Source organism: Thermobia domestica, chromosome 1, assembly GCF_964235325.1.
Source record: "Thermobia domestica chromosome 1, izTheDome1.hap1.1, whole genome shotgun sequence".
Classification (NCBI taxonomy): domain Eukaryota; kingdom Metazoa; phylum Arthropoda; class Insecta; order Zygentoma; family Lepismatidae; genus Thermobia; species Thermobia domestica.
The window spans coordinates 87011439-87038684 of NC_137454.1; the positions used below are offsets into that span (position 1 = coordinate 87011439).

The window sequence follows — 27246 nt, forward strand, 5'->3', positions numbered from 1 at the left end:
AAAAAAAATCACCTATTTACTTCATTCGTTGTTTTCAAGTTCTGCAGGAAAATAGAATGTTCTTCTAACAATGAAATAATGGGATCTTCTGGTTTGTTATATAGGTCGTCGTACTGTGCTCCCACAGACCACAATGTCTCCAAGTCGTACAGCTGCCTTGCCTTTGGAGAGAAGATGTGAAGGGCAATGTTTCCTAGAATCACAAATCAGAAATATCAATTTTATCTACATTTTGAACATGAAAGAAAGAAACAATAAAAAAAAAAAAAAAACTATGTACTTCGCTAATTATTATGTGAAAAGCAACAGTGTTTAATGCAGTAACCACCAATATAAAAGTAATAATAATAATAATAATAATAATAATAAAAGACCTTAGAACTTTAGAACTTTATTTTTCTAGTTTTCTTTTGAAAGTAAGCTAGAAATACAATTTTACATACTCTTCCTTTCTTTGATTTGTGTTTATTCGTTTGAGTGGTTGAGGCCATGCATAAGGTTCTTCATATTAAATGTGAAGCAGCGCCGGATCTACCATAAAAGGGAATTTGCACGGAGCGACAAAATCTGTCATAACTATATTATTTAAAATGAATAGTTGGAAACAGACTTCACGATAATGGTAGTTAAATTTACCAAGCTGACCTTCTATTTGAATACTACATTCATAAATAATGTTTAAGTCGCATTAATTTAAGGTCACATGGACAACGCTAAAGCAAATTTTCAATCATATCCCAGCATGAATTGCTTGATTGTTGTTAAATACAAGAACTCAATTCACGAACAGTAGCGATCACCTGTACAATTTAGTTAGTTATCACAGTTTTAATATGAAAACTTGTCTTGTCTTCGTCACAAACACAAGTTCCTTATCACTGAAGGTGGAAACAAGTTTTTTTATTATTATTATTATTATTATTTTTTAACATTTAGAAGGAAAATCAAGAAATACAGATAAAAGAGCTAGTTGCACTGGAATTGCAAATTGATATATTGAGATTGAAGCTCGATATTGAATTCTATAAAAAGGATTACCATCTTTCTTCTGCAGGTGTGTTTGCTTTATCTTTCACTAACATAATAGATTATTATTTAAAGAAACACGAAAATGTATTTGAAGTATTTAGCCCTTTCTGAGTGCGAGTGTGCTTTCCCTCTCCTTCGCTGTTCACGATGGGGTAGCATACTTAAAATGGTGGCTTTTAAGATTCGTTCTTTCTGAAGAAAGAGGGGGGTGTATAACAATATACTTTTGTTATTTTTGTTTTAGTCCTGAGTCTATTATATTATCTTATTGAGCCACAATGAATAACTTAAATTGACATAATGCAAAATGTCGTTTATTTTATACTTTCTTATTATAAACTTTGTGATCCTTAAAAAGTTGTTGTCATTATGTCTAATCTTACTTCTGTTTCTATCGTAACATATATATATATATATATATATATATATATATATATATATATATATATATATATATATATATATATATAGATAGATAGATAGATAGATAGATAGATAGATATAGATATAGATAGATATATATATATGTTGTCTTGGTGATTTTTAGGAAAATATAAACAACAAAACATACATTGATTTACAACAAGATATATTTCCTTTTCTTCTTTTTAACCTAGCTGGCTAGTGGATATTTACAAAAAAGATCACACATTTTGCCCAAAGAATACAATTAAAAATACAACATATCGTTGTAGTGGCAAATGATGTCATTGTACGGGGCGGCAAACTGCCCTGATGTAACGTATATCCAATTCACAGAACATAATATTCAGTCGAGCTCCTTCGTAGCTAAACGGTTAGCGTACGCGCCTTTGGCGTGGGAGACCCGGGTTCGATTCCCGGCGGGAGCTCATGTAGTTCGGATTCCACGTTAATCAGTAGGTCTACGTCTCATATAGCCTCGCTGCTGAACGGGATGTTAAACTCAAAATCACTCAATCAATCAATAAAATTCAGTCGGCGGTGAGATGCATTTAATTCACACAAACTGTCAGAAATGTGTAATTTCAAGTAACATCATAGAAAAACCATAGAAGTAATAATAATAAAGCACTCCCGTTCTTATTGGTAAGAAATGGATGACAAGATTAAATAATAAAAAAAAAAAGTACGAAGTTCCATTCAATTGATAGTTCTATACATGAACAATGTACTGTTTGCAATATAGTCACAATTTACTATCAGCTCCAACAACGCCAGCAAAGTATTTCATAAGAAAATTACTTTTATTACGGACAGAAAATGCAGGGTATTGGTATTAAGTTAAACATTTTTTTTTTCAGGCACCTACAGATCTTGTTGATGTGCACACACAATCTCTGTTTTATATTGGTGAGATGTGCAGGGTGTCCTCTTTTTCTCTCGCTATATGCAGAACATAAAAATCCATATCAGTATTCAGGGTGTTCTTGTTTTAAAAAATGTTCGCTAACTCCAAAAATGGAACGGTTTTCGTTTTCTTCATGTTTGGACATAATTTTGAAAGCCCCACTTGATGTAAATGGAACGTAACACCATATGTTCTCCTTGTCGATCATCTGTTGTAATGTAGCTCAGTTACCATCTTATTGCAAACACATATTTCTAAGAAAATAATATTTTTGTCCTCTCGCCTGTAAACCTACGAAAATGGAGTTACGTTCCTCTGGTTCTGATATGTACTACAGTGAATGTCCTCTTCCTTCGAGTTTGTACAATAATTCTGTACCAATAAAGAGTATATCGGTACAATTTTGTTCAAGAAAAAATCTTAGCCACCAGTTGCTTTAAAAGGTCATATTTTGAGGATTTTACATAGGAAATTATAATATTTTGGCTTAACATAAAGATCTCAATTGGACAAAGAAAATTTCAACGAGATACCTGTAAATTCTCCAGACGCAAATCCAAGCGATTCCGGCATTAATGAAATAAAGCATTTAACTAATAAACTGGTATTCCAAATAGAAACTATCGTAAACAACAGAACATTACATTAATGGTATTTATAAGTCAGGTGTTAACCTTCCCAAATCCTTCATAGGTTGCACACTATTGTGATTCTCGTTGGTTTTTATCGACTAAACTTCTTTTCTTAGAAACAGTCTGGGACGAATCGTAGAGAAATAGAAGACAAATGAATCTTCTGAAGGTACACTGGAAAAATTTATTACACAGGGAAGATGTTTGAATGAAACTTCTTTTTAACAGCAGTCAGTTAATTCTGTTCTTAATCATAAAATTGTTTTAGTGAACAATGAGAAAAATAAGGTAAATCGCAACACTCACCTAAATCTAAGGCCATCCAATCTTTTGACTCTTGTCCTTCAATTCTTGGAATAATGTCGCTTTTCCACATCTTTCTCTTGAACACCTTCCTCACAAATTCTGACATGCCACGCATATGGCGGTACGAATTCCCACTAACAACCACTATGTAGTCCACGTACTTCAACTCAACAGGCACAGCAACAACAAAAATATCTCGTGCATTCTCTCGTCTTAAGATATCGACTAATTCTTCTATTTCTATAACACCAGTAACTCCTCCTAGAATGTATATTGCGACAAGTGAAAGTTGCGAATAGTTACCTAAGATTATTGTTAGATATAAGTCATTATTAATAAACACAAAAAGAAAAAGAAAGACAAAGGAAATTTAAAACCAAGTTAAATTTTCATGGTCATAATAAGAAAATTAAACAAACACACTTATTCTCAACAAAGATTTAATATGAATTTCCGGTATCATCTAAAATATATATATATATATATATATATTTTAAAAGACCATAGTCACCGCAATGACTCATGAAGCCTGAAATCTACATCAATTATAGAAGTGTTTTGCATTACGTGTGATAAAATTGAAAGATTTCTGTACGATGTCAAACGGCAGAAGCTCACCAACTATCTTGCCAACTTTTAGGACATTGTGTGAATAAGTGAAAATAAATAAATAAATAAAGGCACTACAAATAACTATAACACGAACGGTACCAACTGTTCGAATTAAACGGTAACAACAAGAACAACAAAAATATATATATTTTTTTAAAAAGTAACAAAACGAAATTTAGCGTCAGTCCAACATTATACCGTTAGAGTCCTTCGTATAATACGAGATGTCACTGGCAAGTTTTCATAGATAGAGATTGACGACCGAAACACACACGCTCTATTGGGTGGTGAAATCAGTAGATCTAGGTCACGCTTCACGACTCCCTGCGATCACTATACTTATAAGAAAGTTATGTATAACAACCATAATAGACTGGTGGGAATCCATTTAATAGCGCTCAGTATGAATTCACGGACCTAGAACAAAGATAGTATAAAAAATAATGTGATGATGGCTGATGCAACATGGTACTCGAAGGACATTCCGAACTTATTATACAGGGTATAACAGCCCGTAACTAGCCATTACAAATCAAATTTTGAAAGCAACTACTTCTCTGAGAAGCTGTGTCCTCACCTCAACCTCCCTGCCATAAAACTTCAGCTAGCTTTGAAGCGAGCCTGACAATTTCCAGCAACAAGGGGTCGTTTTAAAACAAGGACTGAGGAAGAGTGAGGTAATTCGGTGTTTTTGGCATGCGTCTACATGCGTGTTTGCCGCCATATAAAATCTACATTTAGTTGAATGTACCATCGTTTTCTACGCTTTGGAAGAAGTAGATGAATTACAGAATATTCAAAAAGAAAGTATATACAATTAAAACTGAAGATTTGTAATTCTGGTTAATGTTTGTAATATTCGTCATAGATATATACTAACAGCAGTATAATTTTGACCTACAATACCTACTAGACGTACCGAAGCGAAAAATTATAGTTCCACGATTTGAATCCTACAATAATAGAACTGATCATGTTTTGCCTTGCAAATTTTGTATAAAATTTAATGTCGGAGTAAACTCCGCCTCCCTCTTCTCTAGTCCTCGCTTATCGCTATAAATCCATCAATTCAAGAAAGTTCTAACCTTTAAGTTAGCGCATAAATCTGAAATATTCGATGTTGAGGACGTACAAAACAAATAATTGTAATGATTAAAATAATTTTCATTAATTAAATCAATGGGTAAAATAATAATAAATAAATTACAATAAGTAAATTAATTGTAATTTACAATGACATAATAATATGTAAATTAATTGTTTCACTTGCAAAAAAAAATCTTCGAATGGACGCACCATTGTAATAAATAAAGTAAAAAAAAAAAAAAAAAAAAAGATATATTCCATCACCATGGAAACAAATTTTGAATTTGGATTCATACTTTACAATTACATTATTATTATTGACTGTTGTTGTGGGCACCCAGAATTCTTAGTTTCGGAAAATAAATATTAATTAAAAGTTTTTTTGTTGTGCTGTGGTTCGCAGATGTTAAGAATAGTGCCCTCGGCGAGGGTCGAAATAATGAATAACTGGTGGGAAAGGGCATTCTCACCTGGACCACTACTCTTTTCTAAAGTGTGCCCAAGATTTATTTAATGAATTATGAAAATAAATAATCATTACCAAAAATGGTTTATACCGAAATAGTTAAAATTTAAAATAATTTCGAATTTAGGATGAGAAGGTGTGTATCCAAATCCTACTCATGGGTGAGAAACATACATGGGCGCCGACTATGTACCAGTTTTCTGTTCTGCTGACTCTACATGTAAGTCATATACACAGATCAGCTACACAATGAAGAAACGTAGTAGTCCATGACTAGGGAGACACAAAGAGAATAACTAACGAGCATCGTAAACAAACACTGAACCACTCAACAACTCAATATGATCAACTATAAAGAAAACATCGCGCAACGGAATTTTTATTTGAATTATTATAGACCGAAAAATACCGGTAAAAATTTTAGGACACGCTCCCAGGTCCTTGTCAATAGGAATGCGCACGAGACGAGTCCAGACATCACTTTTACAGCACATTTTCGAGACGAGACAGCCACAAATCTTGTCTCATGCGCATCCCTACTTGTCAAGGACAGCATTTCCCCATCCCATGGAGACTTCAATCCATTTATATGAAACCATAACTCATTATAGCACCGAGGTACATAAATATGGAACTGTATTTCAAAATTTCAGCCCAAATTAACCTAAAATGCATTAGATAGTAATAAGAAACATTGATTTCAAAACAGGATAACATTAATGGTCAAGAACTATTGTAGAACCAATTAATATATATTTACACGGGGCATCATATGTCCGCTGGAAAAAAAAAAAATTGGTATGATTTTTAATGTTCTCTCAGACACTTTCTGACAAGTTAAAGGGCTTAGCAATTAATTTTCATACACTCGTGTACACTACTCATATTGAATCGTGTGTTTTCCGTTATTTAAACTCCAACCTAGACAATCAAAATTTCAACTTACAAAGTGCTTTAGCTTGTAAGTTAACAGTAAGAAAACTAAACTTTACAAAACAAATACAACTGGAAAATTCTCTTAATCTGCGACTTCCCTAGCTTTCACAATCAGTATATCCTTTTTATATTACTATATTCCTTATATGGATTTACATCTGCAATCTCTTACTGCTTATTATCATTAATATCTACTTACGCTCAAGATTAATCCCAGCAAATTCATTGTCTCTGTCTTCTACCAGTTCTGTTTCAGTAGCCAGTTCAAGATTCCGCCATCTTTCTTCCTCTACGTCCAATATCACAGTAGAATCTTCGTCCCGGAACACATCATACCTACTCGCAGCAGCTCTAGGCATTAATCTGTCACCTACGAGATGTGTATATAATGACAGTCAGGATTGACAAAAATAATTTTTATTGATTTTCTTTATTTAAATCATTTTTAAAATTTAAATCGCTTGTACTTGTTTTTTTTTTTTTTTTAAATAAGGAATAAAATCTAACTGATGTTCCTTATCTAAATTGGAGTTCCAAGTTTCTTCATAAACTGTTGTTAGAATATAAGCAAAATCAGGAATTTTCTGACATTTATGTTGTTTTCTGCAAGCTGTTTCTCACACATAACAGTTATTCAGTAGCAATTCCTAATTTCATAAATACTGTCAAAGGTTGACCGCCGTTTGACCATACTAGGTACGAGTGAGTGCTCCCATCTGGATATCATGGGCGAAGTGGGCATCTGACTTGTACATTCTACGGTGAGACGCATAGGAGTGGAAACATATAACGATGGAGTAGGACAACTACGAGAATTGTGTTGAAATATTTAAGTTTTACGTCCCACGGTTATGCCGGCTAGGCTAGGGGAGACAGTGATGAGAAATGAATGAAATGAAGAAAGTGGGAGGAAACGGGAGAACCGCGAGAAAACCCACGGATACGGTGTTTATCCACCACAAAGTTCACTTGGGGCGAGTTGGGATCGAACCAAGGCCCCCATACCCCAGAGGTGAACGCTCTACCACTAAGTCCCGCGGTCCCGAGAATTGTGTTGAGTCGTAGCACTACATAAGGTGGGCATTCCACCACTACGGATTTTCTTCACACCGAAACCTCTGTATGTACATCAAGTGATCGATTTGTTTATCGTACCATCCAGCGTTACATTGAAAGAAATGTGTCAATGACCGGCAGTTAAAGCCGTAGCTGCAAGGATTCGGTGAATTCCCGTCAGGATTCAATCAATGATGTCCCGAGAGATTTCTACTTCGATATAAATCGCCCTTCCCCCTCTGAATATCCATTTTGATCAAAGTGATTTGATAAAAACCCGGCTTGAGGTACTTACTATGTTCAATAATTTATTTTAAACCGTTCAGTATATAATATATATATATACGACGTCGTTTCAATTACGGTAAAAAGGCTATTATATATATTACCACGACACATAAAATTGTAAATACTAAATATTAGATGGATTCAAGCTTTCTTTTCAATTCTTCTGTACAATATGAAATGATGAAATTAAGTATACTGTCAAAAATTCATGGGCCATGAACTGTAATCTTTAAAAAAAAAAAAAAAAATTGTTTAAACTTGCATTATTAAGATTCTAGCATCACATACTACGGATTAAGATGTTAGTTTCAGTCTGGCATTCGATTAGTATCCAAGAATGGGCAGAAATATTGCATTTTATTTCAGTTTTAAGCAAAATAAATCTGACAAATCACTGTTTTCAAAAAAGATCATCCGCTTTAATCACTTTGATTCAAATCAATCAACCCTAATAACAGCGCAACAACAAAATTCTTGATATAACCTAAGAATGAAATGTCTGCAAGCGAAATTTTAAATGTGATAAAATTTAACCTACAAAATAGGATTTAATAAGAGTCATCCCCCGTTGTTTAAATAAGGGCTACTCGTTTAAAATAGGACAAAGCTACACACACTTCAATCAGTTTTTTTTTTTTTTTTTTGCGGGGGGGGGGGTATTAGGTGTTTTGTCACCAAACCAGAATAATTATTATAATTGAATAGTTATCATTTACGAAATTTTCATTGATATTTTCTTTCTGATTCATTCTACAGTAGTGTATAAAAAATCTTATCTATTCAAGTAAAGAATATTTATGTTCTCTATTAAAGCAAGGTAGAAATGTTACTCTCCACAGATACAATATCAATTGGATACGATCAGTTTTAACTTCATACCTTTCGCAGAACTCTTTCTTTCCTCCTGATTTTCTTTACTGTCGCCAGAAGGCTGATCAGAATAGCTGCTACCATGCCTGACGTAGATTAGTTGGCTTGTCAGTGCTTTCTGATGCTCTGCTGCCGAGGACACCAATTTCTCACGTGATTTATTAAGATTCACAAACAGCTTCTGCATTCGGTTTCCTTAAAATATAAGAAGTTTCACAAGTAAATATAAAGCGCTGTGTAATCTACAAATGTTTGCCTCAGTTGGTTTCATTAACAGCTGATGTCAACATGGAATCATACTTATAAAACACCAACAGCGAAGAAACATGGAAACTTAACTCTGTTGATTTCATTAACTCCAGACGGAACTTTTCTACGTATACTGTATAGACGAGTAAATTTAGGGAAAAAAAGGGAGTAACCTAGAAGTAATTGTAATAAAATATATTTTTATTGTTTCAGGTCCTGTTGAGTGTCCTGAATAACATACCAAAGTCTACCAGAATCTGACTACGGGAAAGCCGTCACTTTGGACCGCCATCTTGGATAAATTCATAAATCATTTTGATAAACTTTTGTTGTAATATCTTTGCCATGAATCAAGCTAGAGACTTGGTTCTTGTCCCAAATCGAAGATAATAAACAATACATTCACCAAAATGTACAATTGATATAATTGTGTTTGCAGAATTATTTAAATATGGTTACTGTTAGGCTGGAAGCGTTGTTCAGTTGCTCTTATTTTGTCACTTTTATGGCTAATAACTATGAAATCCTTAGAGATACTGGAAAACACTCCGAAATGAAATTAATAGGTCCCAGTCTTACCTTTCTATGAACACCAAAACTGTTTACCTATATCTGAAAGTGAGGGAGTTTTGATGCAGGGTGTTGTATTTTGAGTCACTCACATACGCAATTCAAGTACTGTGGTTAGACATCAAAACAGGAAAGAAGCTGGCAGAAAGAACAAATGACATTTTGGATCGTTGGGGGGGGGAAAAAAAAGTAACTATAACTTCACTTCCGTAAGGTCAATTTTCATCAAGTTGGTGCCAAAGTAAAGGGCATGATCTTTTATTACAGGGTTATTACATATCAATTCAACACAGTGACAACCTCACCATCTCAGATTTTAATGAAATTTGGTACATAATGCCCTCTAGATAGACAGAAAAATACCAAATTTCAACTTCATATATCGACCGGTATTAAAGATAAGGCTATGTAAAGTTTAGAAAAAATGCCCAAAATAGCATGTTCAATGTATTTTAAAATTGGAATTGCAGCTCTCCTAATTGAGCTAGCGAGCTGGTTAAGGTGTCATTTTACACCATTTTTCATGTCCTATCCTGTGGCATACAACAATATATAGGCTAATACAAAACTTTAATTATCAAAATCAAAATTTTTCGAAAAGTACGTATTTTAAAATTTTGAAATTAATTCCATGAATAGATGAAAAGATTATTGTAAAGCACCTGGCAAAATATGAATTTGGGATGATAATGGGTTCATTGTTAAAAAAATTCAAAACTAACACTTAGTTTTCAAGAATACTCTGTACGTAGGGTAATAACACAAGAATACTAAGTTTTACACTTCTGTGAAAATAAAAATGAATACTAATCTGAAAAAAAGAGTACAGATGATTTCATAGTAAAACTTTTCAATAAGTAATAGGATATGTTTATCACTTGAAATTTGAAAAAAAAAAACATATTTGTTCGGGATACATCACTTTCAAGGAGAACACAACTTCTTCCATCGGGAGTTACAGGATTCACTTTTGTCAGAACGTCCACTACAGATATCCACAGAACAGCAACGTTTCTTGGCTATGAGAATGATGGATGGCCAAGTTATTTTTACTTCATCAAGTTCTTCATTTTTCTATAAAACATTACCCGAACCACCAATTTCCTTCATAGACAACGGTGACATAGCCTGATATTTCTCCTAATTGAAGTTTATTTGAAGATTTTGACACTTTCTTTTCCCAACCCTGCAAACCATCTGAAAAGTGTTTCACCAATAATGTGATGTAGGTTTGGGAATGAATGGATGATATTGCTTTGTCCCTTTGATAGTCAATGCTTGATCGAAGCGACTTTCCAGGAACAGGAACATTTCAGCTTCAGTATATTCCTCTTGGGTTAAGTAGGCAAAATTTACTTTGGTAATGTTTTCTGCTGCCTACTCAAAAAGTTGTCTTGGGGTTTGAATTTGATTGTCATAGGGTCTCTTTACTGAACTGCCTACTCCATCGCAAGGCTCTCTTCCAGGCTATAGCCGAGAAGTACCACCCTCCTTTCACTTTAAAAGCTGCCTCATGAAAGAAGAGGTTCAAGAAGTTTTTCTTATTTTTGTATTGAGTGATAGGCCTGTCGGAAAAATAAATAAATAAATAAATAAAAAACTTGTTTGGAAGTTTTTGAAATTCGGATATCAGAAATAATATGAGTCTGTTTTTGAAAGATGTAAACAGCAACTGTATTGTGCTCCAGGCAATCGGAAACAACTACATATTTAACACGTTCAACTTGGTTTTCCTGTTTGAAATACGAAACAAAAGGATGGATTGTGACCTGTTAGCTTGTCCAGTCGTAGTTCTGTGCTTCATCTTGTAACGCTGTGCTATAATTTTCAGAAAAATTACAGATGACAGCAAATTCTGATTTTTCTGTGTAGATTTTCTTTTGTGTAGTTAAGGAAGGCTCCCTGTTGCTTGACAATGAACTCAGTCTACCCGCTAAAGCTGCTTCAATTCGTTTGGTTTGTTTAGGCTTAACTCCTTATGTAACAGCGACGTTATGAACGACTGGACATATTACTTGAAATGGCATCTGAACCACTGCTCGGTTTCCACCTGGGAGAAATTTTGTGGGCTCATAGGGACTCCTTAACTACAAGGGGAATATTAGATTGAACACAGATGATTCGATATATGTGAAAACGTTACTATGAAATTCACGTGGCATTCGTGATTACGATTTGTATCATTTCTGCATTTTTTAACACCAATTGTTTTTTCAATGAAAAAAACACCTGGTTTAAACCAGCCAACCCTGCTGTTGTACCAGTGCTATATGTATCCTTTTTAAAAACCACGTTTACTTAGAGTAACATTTTTACTTGTGAAACTTGCTACGTACAGGGTATTAATGAAAACTATAGTGTTAGTTTTAAATTTTTTAACAATGAACCCATTATCATCCCAAATTCATATTTTGCCAGGTGCTTTACAATAATCTATTCACCTAGTCATGGAATTAATTTCAAAATTTTAAAATATGTACTTTTCGAAAAATTTTGATTTTGATTTTGAAAATTAAAATTTGTATTAGCCTATATGCTGCTGTATACTACAGGATAGGACATGAAAAATGCTGTAGAATGAACCTTAACCAACTGGTTAGCTCAATTAGGAGAGCTGCAATTTCAATTTTAAAATACATTGAACATGTTATTTTGGGCATTTTTTCCAAACTTTACATAACCTTATCCTTAATACCGGTCGATATATAAAGTTGAAATTTGGTATTTTTCTTAATCTATCTAGAGGACATTATGTACCAAATTTCATTAAAATCTGAGATGGTGAGGTTGTCACTGTGTTGAATTGATATGGAATGACACTGTAATAAAAGATAATGTCCTTTACTTTGGCACCAACTTGATGAAAATCGACCTTACGGAAGTGGAGCTATAGTTACTTTTTTTTTTTTTTTTAAACCCAACGATCCAAAATGTCATCTGTTGTTTCTGCCAGCTTCTTTCCTGTTTTGATGTCTAACCACAGTACTTGAATTGCGTATGTGAGTGACTCAAAATACAACACCCTGCATCAAAACTCCCTCACTTTCAGATATAGGTAAACAGTTTTGGTGTTCATAGAAAGGTAAGACTGGGACCTATTAATTTCATTTCGGGGTGTTTTCCAGTATCTCTAAGGATTTCATAGTTATTAGCCATAAAAGTGACAAAATAAGAGCAACTGAACAACGCTTCCAGCCTAACAGTAACCATATTTAAATAATTCTGCAAACACAATTATATCAATTGTACATTTTGGTGAATGTATTGTTTATTATCTTCGATTTGGGACAAGAACCAAGTCTCTAGCTTGATTCATGGCAAAGATATTACAACAAAAGTTTATCAAAATGATTTATGAATTTATCCAAGATGGCGGTCCAAAATGGCGGCTTCTCCATGATTTTGATAAGACTTTTGATATGTTATGTACTAGAAACAATAAAAATGCCTTTTATTACAATCCTAGGTTTAATCGCAATTTGTACTCGTCTGTGTAATAACACAATTCATGTCAATTACTAGCATCAAGCGTACGACCAATTTTTAAGATTCAAATAATTATTGAATTATAAATTATTACTAAATAATATTATTGAAATAAACAGTTGTAATTCCCACGTAACACTGTTTTTACCGGCGTACACTTACATCATTAATTTTCTCGACTATTGTTTATGCCAACGTAAATCTTTAACATCCTCGGCATAGAGTGTAGTATCTACCCAGTTTTTTGCTGTTACCCTAGTGACAATATTTCCACTCATTAACACGAGATAATATTAAAACACATAAACAAATAAAAAACAATTTTGGGGAGAAATTCTTAAATTTTCTCTTTGTTACTTCTCTCCTTTAGGCATACTTACAATAATCTGTACACCTCGGAAAGCTTGCTTCATTACCTTTCGAAGAAGATGTAATTTCCGATTTAACATCAACTACAGGGTGTTCTATATGCAATTAACTGAAACTCAGCAGGTTTCAGGGGATGAAAAGGTACACGCCCTTACCTTGGAAACCGAAAGAGAATGGATCATATATTCATAAGAACTTTTTTGTTTAGTATGAACTCTCCTGGCACCTCTCAAAATATCTGTACTTGCTTACTGGACACACTGTATATATCTATATCTATCTATCTATCTATACAGGGTTTTACTGAACTATACCGACAAACTGTAATTGGTGATTTCTTATATAAATGAAAATAAGAGAAAAAGTTCATATGGACCTGTGGGGAAAAGTGTATAGTTTCAGAGCTAGGGCTGTTCAAAAAATCGCGAAAAAGCTACATTTCAAGAGGCCCTATTTGGCATTCGAGAAACTGTGGATGGTAGTCCTTATCAGCGTAAAGGAAGTCACGTATACGCAATCCAAAAATGCATATTTCATTAATGTTCAATGGGTGTACAGAGTATTCCATCCGCCATAGGCCCATATGAACTTTTTCTCTTATTTTGATGTGAGGAATCAGCACTTACAGTTTGTCGGTATAGTTCATTAACACTCTGTATATATCAGTGTTATCCATCACGAACTCACATGGCCTCAGATCAAACGTCGCTCTTGAAACCAAATGTAAGCCTCTAACAATTAATATATATGTTCACAAAAAATAAGCACATTCAAATCTGACAAAGGCTAATAATGTACGGCATTAAGATGATCTATAAAACGAAATTGAATTCATTCCATTACTGAGTAAAAGCACTGGTTGTAAAATTAAAAATCAAAGAACTTTACATTCAAGGCAAAAAAAAAAAAAAAGGTTGATAAAAGGTACCAATTTAATTTTTTTCTTTTAATTTTATATATTGCATACTTTGTTTATTTAAACCTCAAGTTTAATTTATTTACATTTTTTTAAAACCATACTTAAAAATCGTTAGAAATGAAAGTATCTGTGTAGGTACTTGGAAACTCCGTGTAAAGAATTATCTGTTTGCTTATAAATATGGTAACAATACGTACAGCAGCTCTCTAAGTGGTTTACTTACTAACGTATAACTATTTACTTGATTGATACATGTTAATTATTCATAATTAGTGTATAGTATACAACTTCAATATCATCATAATAGACTGATGTGTTCTTCTAAACTTTATAAACTATTAAAAACAACTAAAATAACGCGTGATTATAACTAGCAACTTAAACTCAGGAATGAGCCTACTAACGTCCAAATCTTCAATGGAATTTATTGCGTAGGGCAGCGTTTCCCAACTTTTTTCAACTTGCGGCACACTACGGGTGTAACTTGAATTCTCGCAGCACACTCATATATAAAGGTAAAGAAGAAAGTTCTGCGTTTTTAACCCACCAACTTCGAACATCGATATGTCATCTAAGACGTACCTGGAAGATCAAAAGTAGTCCCTATCAGCATCGACGACCTTCTGCCAACGTTATGGAAAGCCATGGATTCCATCGCGATAGAACTTGGTCCGCTGTGAAGCGAAGAAAGTATCAAGTACAGTTTGCACTTCTACTAGGGATTTGAACTGGAGTCTTCTAAGGTGATTGTCCAAGAGATGGAAGAGCTGATAATCAGACGGTGCAATATCCGGGTAGTATGGCAGATGCAATAATAATGTTTCCCATCCAAGGCGTAGAATGGTGTCCCGGGTCATCCTAGCTACTTCGGGCTTAGCGTTGTTCTTTAACAGGAGCCCTTTTTAATTCAGAAGTGCTAGCTCCAGAGTTTTGAGTTTTTCTTGAACACGACTCACCTGCTGACTGTACACAGTTGCACAGCTGACTGTACACAGTTGATGTTCTAACCAGTTGTTAGCAGTTTCCGATACACGATGCCACTAGCAGTCCAACAAACATACAGGAGGATCTTCTTCTGGTGCAGTGCTGGTTTCGACTGTTCTGGAATCAGTTCATGGGATGCTAACCAATGATGACGGCGCCGTGGATCTTCATGCAGGACCAGCTTCTCATCACATGCCAACACTCTGTCCAAAAATGGTTCCTTCCTCAAACGAGGCAGCAAAGAAACACAGGTGTCTGCTCGCATTGCCTTCTGGTCCGAAGTCGAAACACGTGTGACCCACACATCATCGACACAACTTGGAATGCTTCCCGAGCTGATGGAGATGGTGTCCTAAAATATGCATGAAATTCCGCAAGGCTTGCAGGGACCGAATATACTGAAGCCCTTGAGTGTTCCCGTCCTTAAAGTTATCCTACATGACTACTTGACTCAAAACTACGATAATTCTGACCTTAGCCTGCTTTTCTCTAAAATTTGAATTTTATTTTTCCGAGTTTTTGCTATTCTCTACTTATTTATATTTTATAACAATTTATTAGAATTACTAGTGACAAGTGTATTGCATATTTGTCTGTGCCTTCGACTGCATTCTTTCACCGTAACATTTCACAGGTAAACCAATTTAAAATCTACTTCAAGAATATTCATTCGTTCCTTAGAGATTAGCAAATAACGTATACACCAGGTATTATTAAATTTCAAAATCGTGAAGTGAATACAGTAGAATTATATTTTCCCCTTCATAACAATTTGGTACATGAACACTAAAAAGCAAACAATTTTTCTTCGGAAACCTACTGCGGAGTTCTGTTGCCCTGAAAAAATAAGCCAGTCTTTATCCCTTCTTTTCTTCCATTCAGCACACAAATAACACAGGGTTTACAGGCTGGCTTCACCCTATCTCCTCCTCTCTCGCTAGGTCACAGAAAACGAGACTTCACATCAACAAAGATATGTCATTACGTTGCACATGATGCCTGGTATTTAAACGAGTTCTGTAAAAGTGGTGGACGCCAGAAAAGAATTGTGACTTACGCTATGTTGTTATATCTCTCACAGATGTCAATCAGGGTTCCAAGCTCCATATTAAAATAACTAAAACTTGTATGGGTCATTGTATGAATATAAAATAAAATAATTGTATACCCACTTGTGTGGGTATAAAATACAGCTTTTGTACAGTGTGCAAAAATACTCCGCCGGTGAAAAATAACAACTTATAGTCATGTTTCATACGCACTCGCTTATTTTAACCGTCGTGAAGCACTTCGCACTAGTAATCCTACACTTGTAAACCTAAAATACAGCTGTATTACTTAGTATTTAATTCTGCCACCTGCTGAAATGTGTTCCTTATAAGCAGTGCTTGAAAAATCTTGCCATTCGAAAAACCTACTAGCAGACCATTTCGCAGTCAGAGTGGAAACAATAACAAAATAGACAAAACTAGTTAGCGGTGTACAGAAGCTGAGAATCGAATGAAAAAGATTGTTCACCCTGGTGATGCGTTGCAATATGACATTTTTTTTTATTTGTTGTGTGAAATAGTACATGTTTTTGATTGATCGGACTTTATTCGCCAAATGTAAAAAAGGTACTCGCCACTGGCGAGTGGACTTTTCAAACCCGGCTTATGACGATGTTTCCCCTGCAAAGTATTGAATTTTAACTCTAAATGTAGACGTCTCTAAATTTGTCCAGCACCTAAAAATTTTACTTTAGTGATATAGATATAGAATATATATCCTTTAGTGATATAGATATAGATACTATATATACTTTACTAATATAGAAAAAAAAGTGGGAATACAATACCCCGGTACATCAACTATTTATTGATTTTAGAAAGGCTTACGACTCGGTTAGGAGAGAAACATTATACAACGTTCTTACAAAACTTGGAATACCGAGAAAGCTAATTAGATTAAGATAGGTTTAAATGAAAAATGAAACTATTCATGGCTTTGGATTAACTGTTTTAATAAAAGAGACACTGACCAAAGCTTAAAACTTTACTTTATTTTAAATTATAATTTGTAACTGTTTCTCTGTTACATTATTTCTGTCTGTAAATGGTTACGAGGTGGTACCAGAAAGAGTGCTCAGCGGGAGTGTACTGCCATGAGAGGAGCGACGTGGATAGGAGTACAAAGAGAAATTTCATAACAAATATGATAAGAAGAATAGAAATGATGGAGGACGAAGAGGAAGGAAGGAAGGAGAGCATACAGAAATTCTACAGACAGTTAGAGAAGAACGGTTACAGCAAGAAAGAGTTAGAGAAGGAAGAAGAACGCAGGAAGAGGAAGAGAGGGAGAAAGAAGAATGAAGAAGATGAGAGTGGAAAATGGCATGGCATAGAAAGTATGGGAGAAGAAACGGAGAAACTGAAGAATTTATTGAAGAAAGGAGGGGTGAGAACTTATAGAAAGAGTGGAGAAACTTTATTAAGATCAATAAAGAAGAAGAATAGAAAAGGAACTAAAAAGATTAATGAAGAGGAAGAAGGGGTCATTTACAGGGTATGGTGTGAGGACTGCGATATGTCATATATAGGAGAGACAGGAAAGAGAATGAAAGAAAGGATAAAACAACATGAAGATGATGTTAGGAAGAAAAAAGATACCAATGCCATATACAAACATGTTAAGGAGACGAATCACGCAATTAATTGGGATAAGACGGAAGTATTGGAGATGGAGAAAAGAATGATAATAAGGAAGTGGAAAGAAGCGGATTGGATAAAGAAGGTAGGAAGAGATAAACTGATGAACTGGACAGGGGGATTACCAATTAATGAATCATGGCAAGGAAGTTTGAATAACATAGAGAAAAAAAAAAAAAATAAATAAATGAAAATAAAAAAAAAATAATAATAATAATAATAAAAATAAAAGGCCCTTATAAGAACCAAATATAAAGGAAGTGATTAAATGGAAAGTGAACACGAAGACTTATAGGATGTGCTGAAGGCCTCGGTAAATAAGAAAAATAAATAAATAAATAAAAATAAAAAAGTACAACAATGACTATATATGACTGTTAAAAGAATTTAAAATTTTTTTATAACAATGAATATATATATGACGGTTAAAGAATTTAAACTCTGTTATAACAACATTTATATATATGTCTGTATTTTCATTAATTTCGATCGTGTCTGAAGAAGGATATGCTAGATATCCGAAACAGTTACAAATTATAATTTAAAATAAAGTAAAGTTTTAAGCTTTGGTCAGTGTCTCTTTTATTAAAAGAAAAATGAAAATGAAAAATTTTTGTCCACGAGCTTTCACGTCGAAAATGGCCTGAAACAATAAGATGCGTTGTCGCCATTATTGTTTAACTTTGTTCTGGAATACGCTATAAGGAAAATCAAAGATAGCAGACAGGGCCTAGAGTTGAACGGTATTCACCAAGTTATGGCATATGCTGATGATGTAAATTTAATAGGGGATGATAGGAGAACAATAGAAAGAAATGCAGAGATCTTATTAAACGCTTGCAGGGACATGGGTTTAGAAGTAAATGCAGAGAAAACTAAATACATGGAAGTGCGTCGGAACCGCAATACGGCAAATTATGGATGCGTTAAAATATTAAATAATACTTTTGATAAAGTGGATAGTTTAGGATCAATATTAACAGACGAAAATCATATTCACGAAGAAATTAAATGTCGACTAAAACCAGGGAATTCGTGTTACTATTCGGTTCAAAATCTCTTGTCGTCGCGAATTGTGTCAAGGAATTTGAAGCTTAAAATATATACAACGATAATCATGCCTGTTGTTCTGTATGGTTGCGAAACAGGGTCGCTTACTCTGAGGGAAGAACATAGACTGAAAATATTTGAGAACAAGATCCTGAGACGAACATTCGGACCCAAGAGGAACGGGAATGGGAAATTTCATAATGAGGAACTACATAATTTATACGGTTTACCCAACATTGTTAGGGTCGCCAAGTCTAGGAGGCTTAGGTGGGCAGTTCATGTAGCTAGAATGGAAAAAAGTAGAAACGCTTTCAAAGTCTTGACTGGAAGACCAATCGGAAAACGACCATTAGGAAGACCTAGACGCAGATGGAAGGACAATATTAAAATGGATCTCGCAGAGATTGGAATACAAAGTAGAAACTGGATGCAGTTAGCTAAGGATAGAAGTCAGTGGAGAGCTTTTGTTAACGCGGCATTGAACCTCCGGGTTCCATAGGCCATAGAGTTAGTTAGTTTTTTAGTTAGATATAGAAATTATCAGCACAGTTTTTTTTTTTTTTTTTTTTTTTTTTTTTTTTTTTTTTAAATCTTGCGTTAACGGGTGTAGATTGACTTCACGAGGAATGTGTATAACTACGTGTGTGGATATATGGCATAATTACAGTGCATATAACACGAACTAACTAAAAACTCAACCCTCTTGTGTCAATTGTCCTCTACAAAGCATGAATATTTAACCATCCCAGAGGACAGCACGAGGTGTGCGTCCGTGGAGCAGGGGCGTAAACGAGGATAGTGGAAAAAACACATCATATAGCGTAAAAACAAATGCCTGACGTGTGTACCACTTCATTGCAACTCACAACTACATAGCACTTGACTTCAACGTATCTTCTTTGGGTAACTGTTTAGTAGTGTTGTGTCGATCATGAACGATCCGATCATTATGAACGAATTATTGCGTGAATCAAATGAATTATGATTCTTGCCAGAAATGAATTGAGAATCACAATCTGCTAGCTTGTGTGAGAGAATTGGTAGAGTTGCTTCTGCAAATGCGCTTGCAGTTCACGGAGAGTGAAAAAAGAAAGAATAACGTACTCGCGCTTTTTCTTCCTGCGTGATAGGATTGCTTCCTCTTAAGAAAGAAAGCTGCGTTATTAGAAACATATTACTTTCAAAAGAAACTTTCCTGTTGCTTGCTTCTCGTCGTGAAGTACTGACAGTGTTGCTCAATTACATGTAATACGAATTCGCAGTTAGTATCAACATACTCTTGATGACCACTTATCCATTTTACCAAAATATTGTACGTACATTGGATAAAGCTATTATCATCACTTTCAATTTCACTAGCCATAAAGGTCAATTTTAATGTTTCATAATCAACTCAAAGTACTATATTATATTTAGTGTAAATACAGTATTTATATCAGGGGTAAAAGTGGATCTGAAAAGGTAGGGGGATGCATGACGTCCCCCGTGCCTATCTTTGCCCATTGTATTTTTTTTTTAGAAAATGGGGGACGCCACAGGTATTTTCTGGAAGTGGTTGGACGATATCCCCGCGTTGCCCCGCACTTTTATCCCTGATTTACACAGAAAAAGTGTACTGTAAAATATTTGTATTGTACATAATGGATTTTAGAAAGTTATATATAGAAAGACGAACGTAGAATCTCTCTGGGAAGACAGTGTATTACATCTTTCAATAAAAACACTTGTCCACATGGAACAAAGCTTAGTGGTACCTACTTTTTGCTTTACTACTATTGAAATACACGTGAAGATACTAATGGTTTTCTGAGCTTCCATGTAAACAAGGTGATCGATTCCCGGTGGGAGTTCATGTGGTTCGGATTCCATATATAATCAGTAGGTCCACGTCTCATATAGCCTTGCTGTTGAACGGACCGTTAAACTCAAAAACAACTCAACTCAAGTTTAACTAACTAATGGTTTTCCCTTAGAAACATAGACGAACAGTGGTGATTTATGGGGTGGCCGGGGAGAAAATCCCCCGGGATAAGAAGTTTCCTCAGGGGCACTTCTCAGATTGGATTCAATTGGGGTTACCAGTATTTTCGCAAATATATGTTCATCTTTTGCTTATTGAGGTAGTGATGGCTCAGGGTAAAGCGTTCACCTCTAGTGGATGGGGTCCCTGGCTTTCTCCTATTTGCGACAGACGGGCTTTATGGTGGACAAACACCATATGTGTGGGTTTTCTCAGGGTTCTCCCGTTTTCGCTCAATTTTTTTCATTTCACCATTTCATTCATTCTCATCATCGTAGTTTCCTTTAGTCTATACTATGATAACTATGGAACTTAAAACTTTAAGATTTCATTTCATTTCGCGTTTAATCAAAGTCTCCCTGAGGGAAATCTTTTAAAATGATCACAATAATATTAGATATATGATGATGTGTCAACTCCCTTTCTTCTCTAGCTCAAAGAAATTAAAAAGAGATCATTAGTTTTTGCCAGTCATGAATAAAATAGAACGTATTTTAGAATGTAATACAGGGTGTCTACTGGTCATGAAAGTCATGAAAGTCATGAAAAAGTCATGAAAAAGTCATATATTTTGCTTAGTGGTCATGAAAGCCATGAAAAAGTCCTTTATTTATCCAACTGGTCATGAAAATCTGAAATCTCAGAGTATATTTTTATACTTCATACTTTTATACCTCATATTGCATGTACTGAAACAGTTGTATCAGGTCAGTAATTGTGAGAATTTCCCCCACCAGTTAGTGCTGGCTAACTGGTACTTTACTGTCTTCCTAGCTGCTCCCCATTTCATCTTCTAGTCTCTGTAATATAGTAACAACTTTTTTTGTCCAACTTTCTGATCTGCTATTTCTTTACTTCTAAGAAATGTAAATTGTATGTTTTTGGGCCTTTAGACTTATGCAAATAATATTATTCGTTTGAGTTTGCAGATTTTAAATTTGATGATCTATTTTATAAAAACGAATTTCTTTTATAATTTGTTTTGTCTTTGGGCAGTTCTCTGAGTGCTTAATTTCAGACAAATTTCTGCTAGATGGATAATTATACCCAGAATTAAAACTTTAAATACAGTATACAGTGATTCACTGGTAAGAGCAGGCCCGTATTTAGGTAAGTGCTATTCTGTGCTCGAGCACAAGGCGGCAGAATTTTAGATTCTTTCTTTAAGATTCACAATAAGTGATATTTAAGACTAGCAACCCGCATAGTTCCGATGCACCACTGATGGTAGGGGATTATTATTACTAATGGTAAATTTTTATCGCCACGGTCATGAAAATTTGAACAAAAAGGTCATGAAAAGTCATGAAAAAGTCATGAATTTACTTTCTGGTATTCCAGTAGACACCCTGTAATAGGACAAAATAGAAATCTTGCTGTTAACGTTCAACGTTTATGTCCATTAGCCTAAGAAAAATGAATGATTAAGGCAAGTACATGATGATGGAAGAATAAGTGGAATGAGAGTGTGGGAGGAAACGGGAGTACCCCGACAAAACCTACGGACATCGTGGTGTACACCACAAACTTACTAAGCAGTGGATCAAACCAGGGACCCCACGCACCGGGGTCAAGAGCTTTATCAATGAGCCACAGTGACCCCAGAATAGAACAGAATGGATTGAGAGATAACAATTTTACTTTAATCAATCGTCCGCCTCTTCTTTAGCCTATAAGGCATAACTGTAAGACTTACAACAACAAAAGAAATACATTAACATGATGTGTATTTTTACCAAGTTTATATGACCTGGGAAAATAATCCTCGCCAGAAATGAATATAGCACTACAGGCCCATTCTATAATACTTTCTGTATTTAAAATCAAAAACATGAATGTCGCCTATACACTGCATTTAGAGCTCTATATTTTTTTTTGTATTAATATGTACATCAATAAGAAGTTGAAAATAAATTGTTATAATTTCTCGCATCCCGTGAAAATCTTATGGAGTATATTTCAGCAAAGTATTTCCTCGAAAACTGAAGTTGGCAGAGAAAATATGGAGATTGCAACAGTCTTTGCCTCAAGCCCTAATATGAAAACAGGATGCAAAAATAACAACAATGGGAGTAGAACAACAGCATATTATTGAAACTTCATAATTACAATGAACTGAAGCTTACGAGTTTCCCAGACATTCCACTCATCCCAATGCAACGCTGCCCGTGTCATGTGGCAAACAATTGGATAAAGTCGTATTTATCTGAACGTAGTCAAACTGTTGGCATCTGTAAAGAGGTAAATGACAGAAGAAAAATGTTTAAATCATCTATAATGAAAGTAACAAAAGGAGTACCGCAAGGATCAATATTGGGTCCTCTTTTGTTTGTTGTATATATTAATGATTTGGTTAACAGTCTAGGCTGTGTGAAGTCAACATTGTATGCTGATGACATAAATGTTCTTGTAAGTAGACACTCAGTAAATGAAGCAGAAAGGCTCACTACAAAGATGCTAACAAAAATTATTAGTTGGTTAAACATAAATAAATTAACTATGAATTTAGGAAAAACTAACATTGTCAAATTTCGATTCCCGGGCCAAAGAAATGAACTTGTACAAATAACTGTAGACACTGTAGAATTATGTCAAACTACATCTATTAAATTTCTAGGAGTATATGTTAATGAAGATTTAACATGGAATACTCATGTTGAATACATTAATACTAAACTTAGTTCACTCTGCTTTGCATTCCGTAGGTTGCAAGGTAGTTTGTCCAAGGAAGCTGTCATGTCCTTATATTATAGCAAAGTTTTTTCAATAATAAACTATGGTGTTATATTTTGGGGGAATTCGAGAATAAGTGCTAGTACATTCCGGATACAGAAAAAAATTATTAGAATAATGTTTAGTATGCCTGAACGATCCTCATGTAAAAATATTTTAAAAAAATATAAATTATTGACATTACCTAGTTTATATATATATCGCACAATTATGTATGTAATCGAACACAAGGATTTATTTACATTAGCTAATACGATTCACTCATACAATACTAGGCAGAATTGTAATATGTATATTATCCAACAGAACTATGCAAATTTTAGCAAAACTGTATATATGAATTGTATAAAATGATATAACAAATTACCAACAAAGTATAAGGACATTAACGAAAAACGGATATTCAGAAATACTCTGTTAGAATTATTGTTAGAAAAAAGCTATTACTCTGTGGAAACTTACCTTACTGATAATATATAGAGAATGTAAACCATATCTGACAACTGTAATGCTTAATTGAGGATTGTCCTCATTTGTAAGCTATGAACAGGCAAATAAATATGAATATGATATTGCATTTCCTCACAAGGAATTTATTAAGTTGCGCAGAAAAAAAGCACAATAGCCCAAGCGATTCATATGATCGAATAATTCCCACTCAATTCATACGATCGAATAACTCATTTGCGCAAAATAGATGCGCAGAAACCTAATTGATTCAATGAGCGAATCATTCCTAACCAATTCACTTCCGCGAAGCGGATGCACTAAGGACCAATTTATATGAACGAATTAAATGATCGAATCATTTTAGTGAATCAGAGTAAATAAATCGATTCTCCGAGATGAATCGTTTTGCCCTCACTAATGTTTAGTAATGGGGGAACAACATGCACTACGGGGCTCTAACCCGCCTTCACTTGCTAACGCTTGCTCGGCAGCACTGTCTGAATTAGATGTTAACCTATCCTAACCTATGCTTGTTTTACTATACGGATCCATAGTATAAGTAGTAATAAGAATAGGAGTAAGGATACGGGTAGGAACGGGATAGAGACCCGCAGGGGTTCGTTAGGTTCTGTTCTCGACATAAAATTGGCAAATTAGACTTCTCCAAATTTTTCCGTACATTTCAGAATGGGCAGCTCCGTATAGTAAAACTGCACCCTAACCTAACCGAATGTGAATATCGCAAAAGAGTGTCTTAAAAACCTGAATCCCCACAGCTAAAATATAGCACTTCTTTGTATAGACTAAACTTCCTATATGCTATTTCTACCTTATTGTGACATAAGATACCAATCTACTCTTAATTACTTATAAATTCTATTGTGAATTTAAGTAACACATTTCTTCCGTAGATTTTACGAATTAAAAACTTATAATTTGCAAAGCACCATTATATATATATATATATATATATATATATATATATAACGATCCAACGATCTATTTACAAATATGCTCTCATAACCTTCTGAACTTAACCAGTGTCGCGGTCAATCTGTACGTTAATTAATACCACGTTGGAAGTGCAACTTTTTAACTCGAAAAGCCAATGCACACATTAAATTTTGAGTAGGTTTTCTATTGTACATCTGTACCATTATGTGCGTTATAAAAAGAAATTGAATAATTTCAGTATAGCCTAGTTAAAGACCTTCATTAGGCACACAACTTGAATAATTTATTTTGTGGTTAATGGAACAGTGCTGTAAAATGCTAAATAACCTTTTAATATTTACCATGTCTAAGAGAAGTGTTTATGAAATACCGCAACATCTTGTCTTGTCGTAGACCATTATCGGTCAAATAGTTGGTGCACCAGCTCGCTAGTCATGTATGCTATGAATGCAAAATTGTCAAATATGTTCCTAACACGGACTATTTATGATTCAGGAACAAAATTGAATAAAATACAGGATACAATTGGAAAGAAAGAACACAATCGGCAAAAAGGTCAAAATCAGGAAAAGGTCAAAAATGGGAAAGAAGTTCAGACAGTGGAAAAGGGTTAAAAGCCAAGTTGAACAGGTTAAAAAGAGAAATGTGGGAAGTGTAAAATGAAAAAGTATAAAAAGAAGGGGATGTATGTAGTGTAAAAGTAAAAGAAAATGCGAGTGCAGTGTAGGTGTATAGGAAATCCCACTCCACTCTCTTCCTCATAGAGTACAAAAAAAAAAAAACACGAGGCAATCACCGTAACAGCCACTGTCGCACTACAGCAATTCTGGTTTCTTTTTTTCTTGCTGTCCCTAATAAGAAAAGGAATGATGCCACTGTCTTAAATAAAACACATAGACAATTTACAGAGGCAACAACAAAAATGTAAGATAGAACAAATAGGATAGGAAATAATCTCTTTAAAAATTAAGAGGGATATAGTATACGACAGACAGGAGCAGTTGCAGAAGGAGCTGGACGCTCATACTTTTACGGATTATTCATTGAGTATCTACGAACTTAAAAAGGGGGTAACAAACCCACTTTCATTTACTTCGCGAGTGATACGAAAATGTAAAAGAACGTACCTGTTTGTTGTTCTTCTCCCTCTATTTACATCAGGCATTTAGTGATGTGCAAATGTTTGAGAGATGTATGCAGTAGTAGCAGGTGTAGCGTGATTGCTTTGGTGGTTTTTGTGGAAAGAACGGAAGCTGGGGTTTATTCCGTACGGAAGGTGGGGTTTATTCCGTACAGGTTTTCGTCATTGTGTAGAGGTTTTCGTGAACGCAATGCAACGCAAAGTTTGCTTTTTCATGTTTACTTTGTTTTTGGTAATTTACATCGAAGTGTAATGCTTAGAATTGTATAAATTGAGTAAAATTCCTCGTTGATCGTAATACATCTTGGAACTCTAGGTGTGTTTTTCGTGCATTCCTCGTTTTTGATCTGCTCACATTGATGGTAGGTACTTCCGGGTAAAGAAGAAATAAGAGAATGGAGGGAAGAAGGTATGTAATTTTTGTGTTTTAAAAATCGTTGTTTTGGTTGCATCATTATGAAAAATAAGTAGAAAATTAAAAAAATTAATTCAAGTGCGCTTTTTTGACGTGTTGTGTATGTAATAGGGATGCGGTTTTTGGGAATAAAAGAAAATTTCGGAGGACATGTGGCCTCCTTTCTTTTGAAGAAAAAGTATCCCCTAGAAACGCGGTTTCATAACTTTCTCTTGGAAGTAGCTCGAATATATCCTCCTAGTATTTGATTGTGATTCGATATGATGCTTTCTGCTCCTTATGTCTTTTTACTTTCTTTCCTCACATTTGCCCTTGAGTTTATATGTGCATGTGTAGTGCCCTTGTACTTTATCTATGAGCGTGTGTGTGTGTGGGGGGGGATTTAACGCATATCGCATGTCTTGCGCTCCGCCTGCTCCTTATTGTCTTTTTATTTTTATTCCTCACATTTGCCCTTGTACTTTCTACGTGCATGTGTAGTGCCCTTGTACTTTATATGAGACTGTGTGTGTATGGAGGGGGGGGGATTTAACGCATATCGCATGTCTTGTGCTGCAGGATACTTCTTACTCTTGCATTACGTAGGGAAATGGTATTTCATGTGGAAG

The 27246-nt window shown here is 34.6% G+C and overlaps 1 protein-coding gene across 3 annotated transcripts; it reads right to left on the reverse strand.

The window, feature by feature from the left end:
* On the reverse strand, positions 1–26253 carry RsfS312 (ribosomal silencing factor RsfS-like protein, 312). Of its 3 annotated transcripts, XM_081760584.1 has the most exons (6): positions 25424–25441; positions 23072–23176; positions 8621–8806; positions 6597–6767; positions 3298–3558; positions 1–193 (listed from the first exon to the last, which is right to left on the reverse strand). In XM_081760584.1, exons 2-6 carry the CDS (start codon positions 23118–23120, stop codon positions 9–11), a joined length of 852 nt encoding a protein of 283 aa, XP_081616710.1. In that variant the 5' UTR covers positions 23121–23176; positions 25424–25441; the 3' UTR covers positions 1–8. The 3 variants fall into 3 exon arrangements, with proteins under 3 accessions (XP_081616710.1, XP_081616713.1, XP_081616711.1); XM_081760587.1 differs by lacking the exons at positions 23072–23176; positions 25424–25441 and adding an exon at positions 26210–26253; XM_081760585.1 differs by lacking the exon at positions 23072–23176 and having other exon boundaries at positions 25424–25582.
* Positions 26254–27246: the final 993 nt, after the last annotated feature.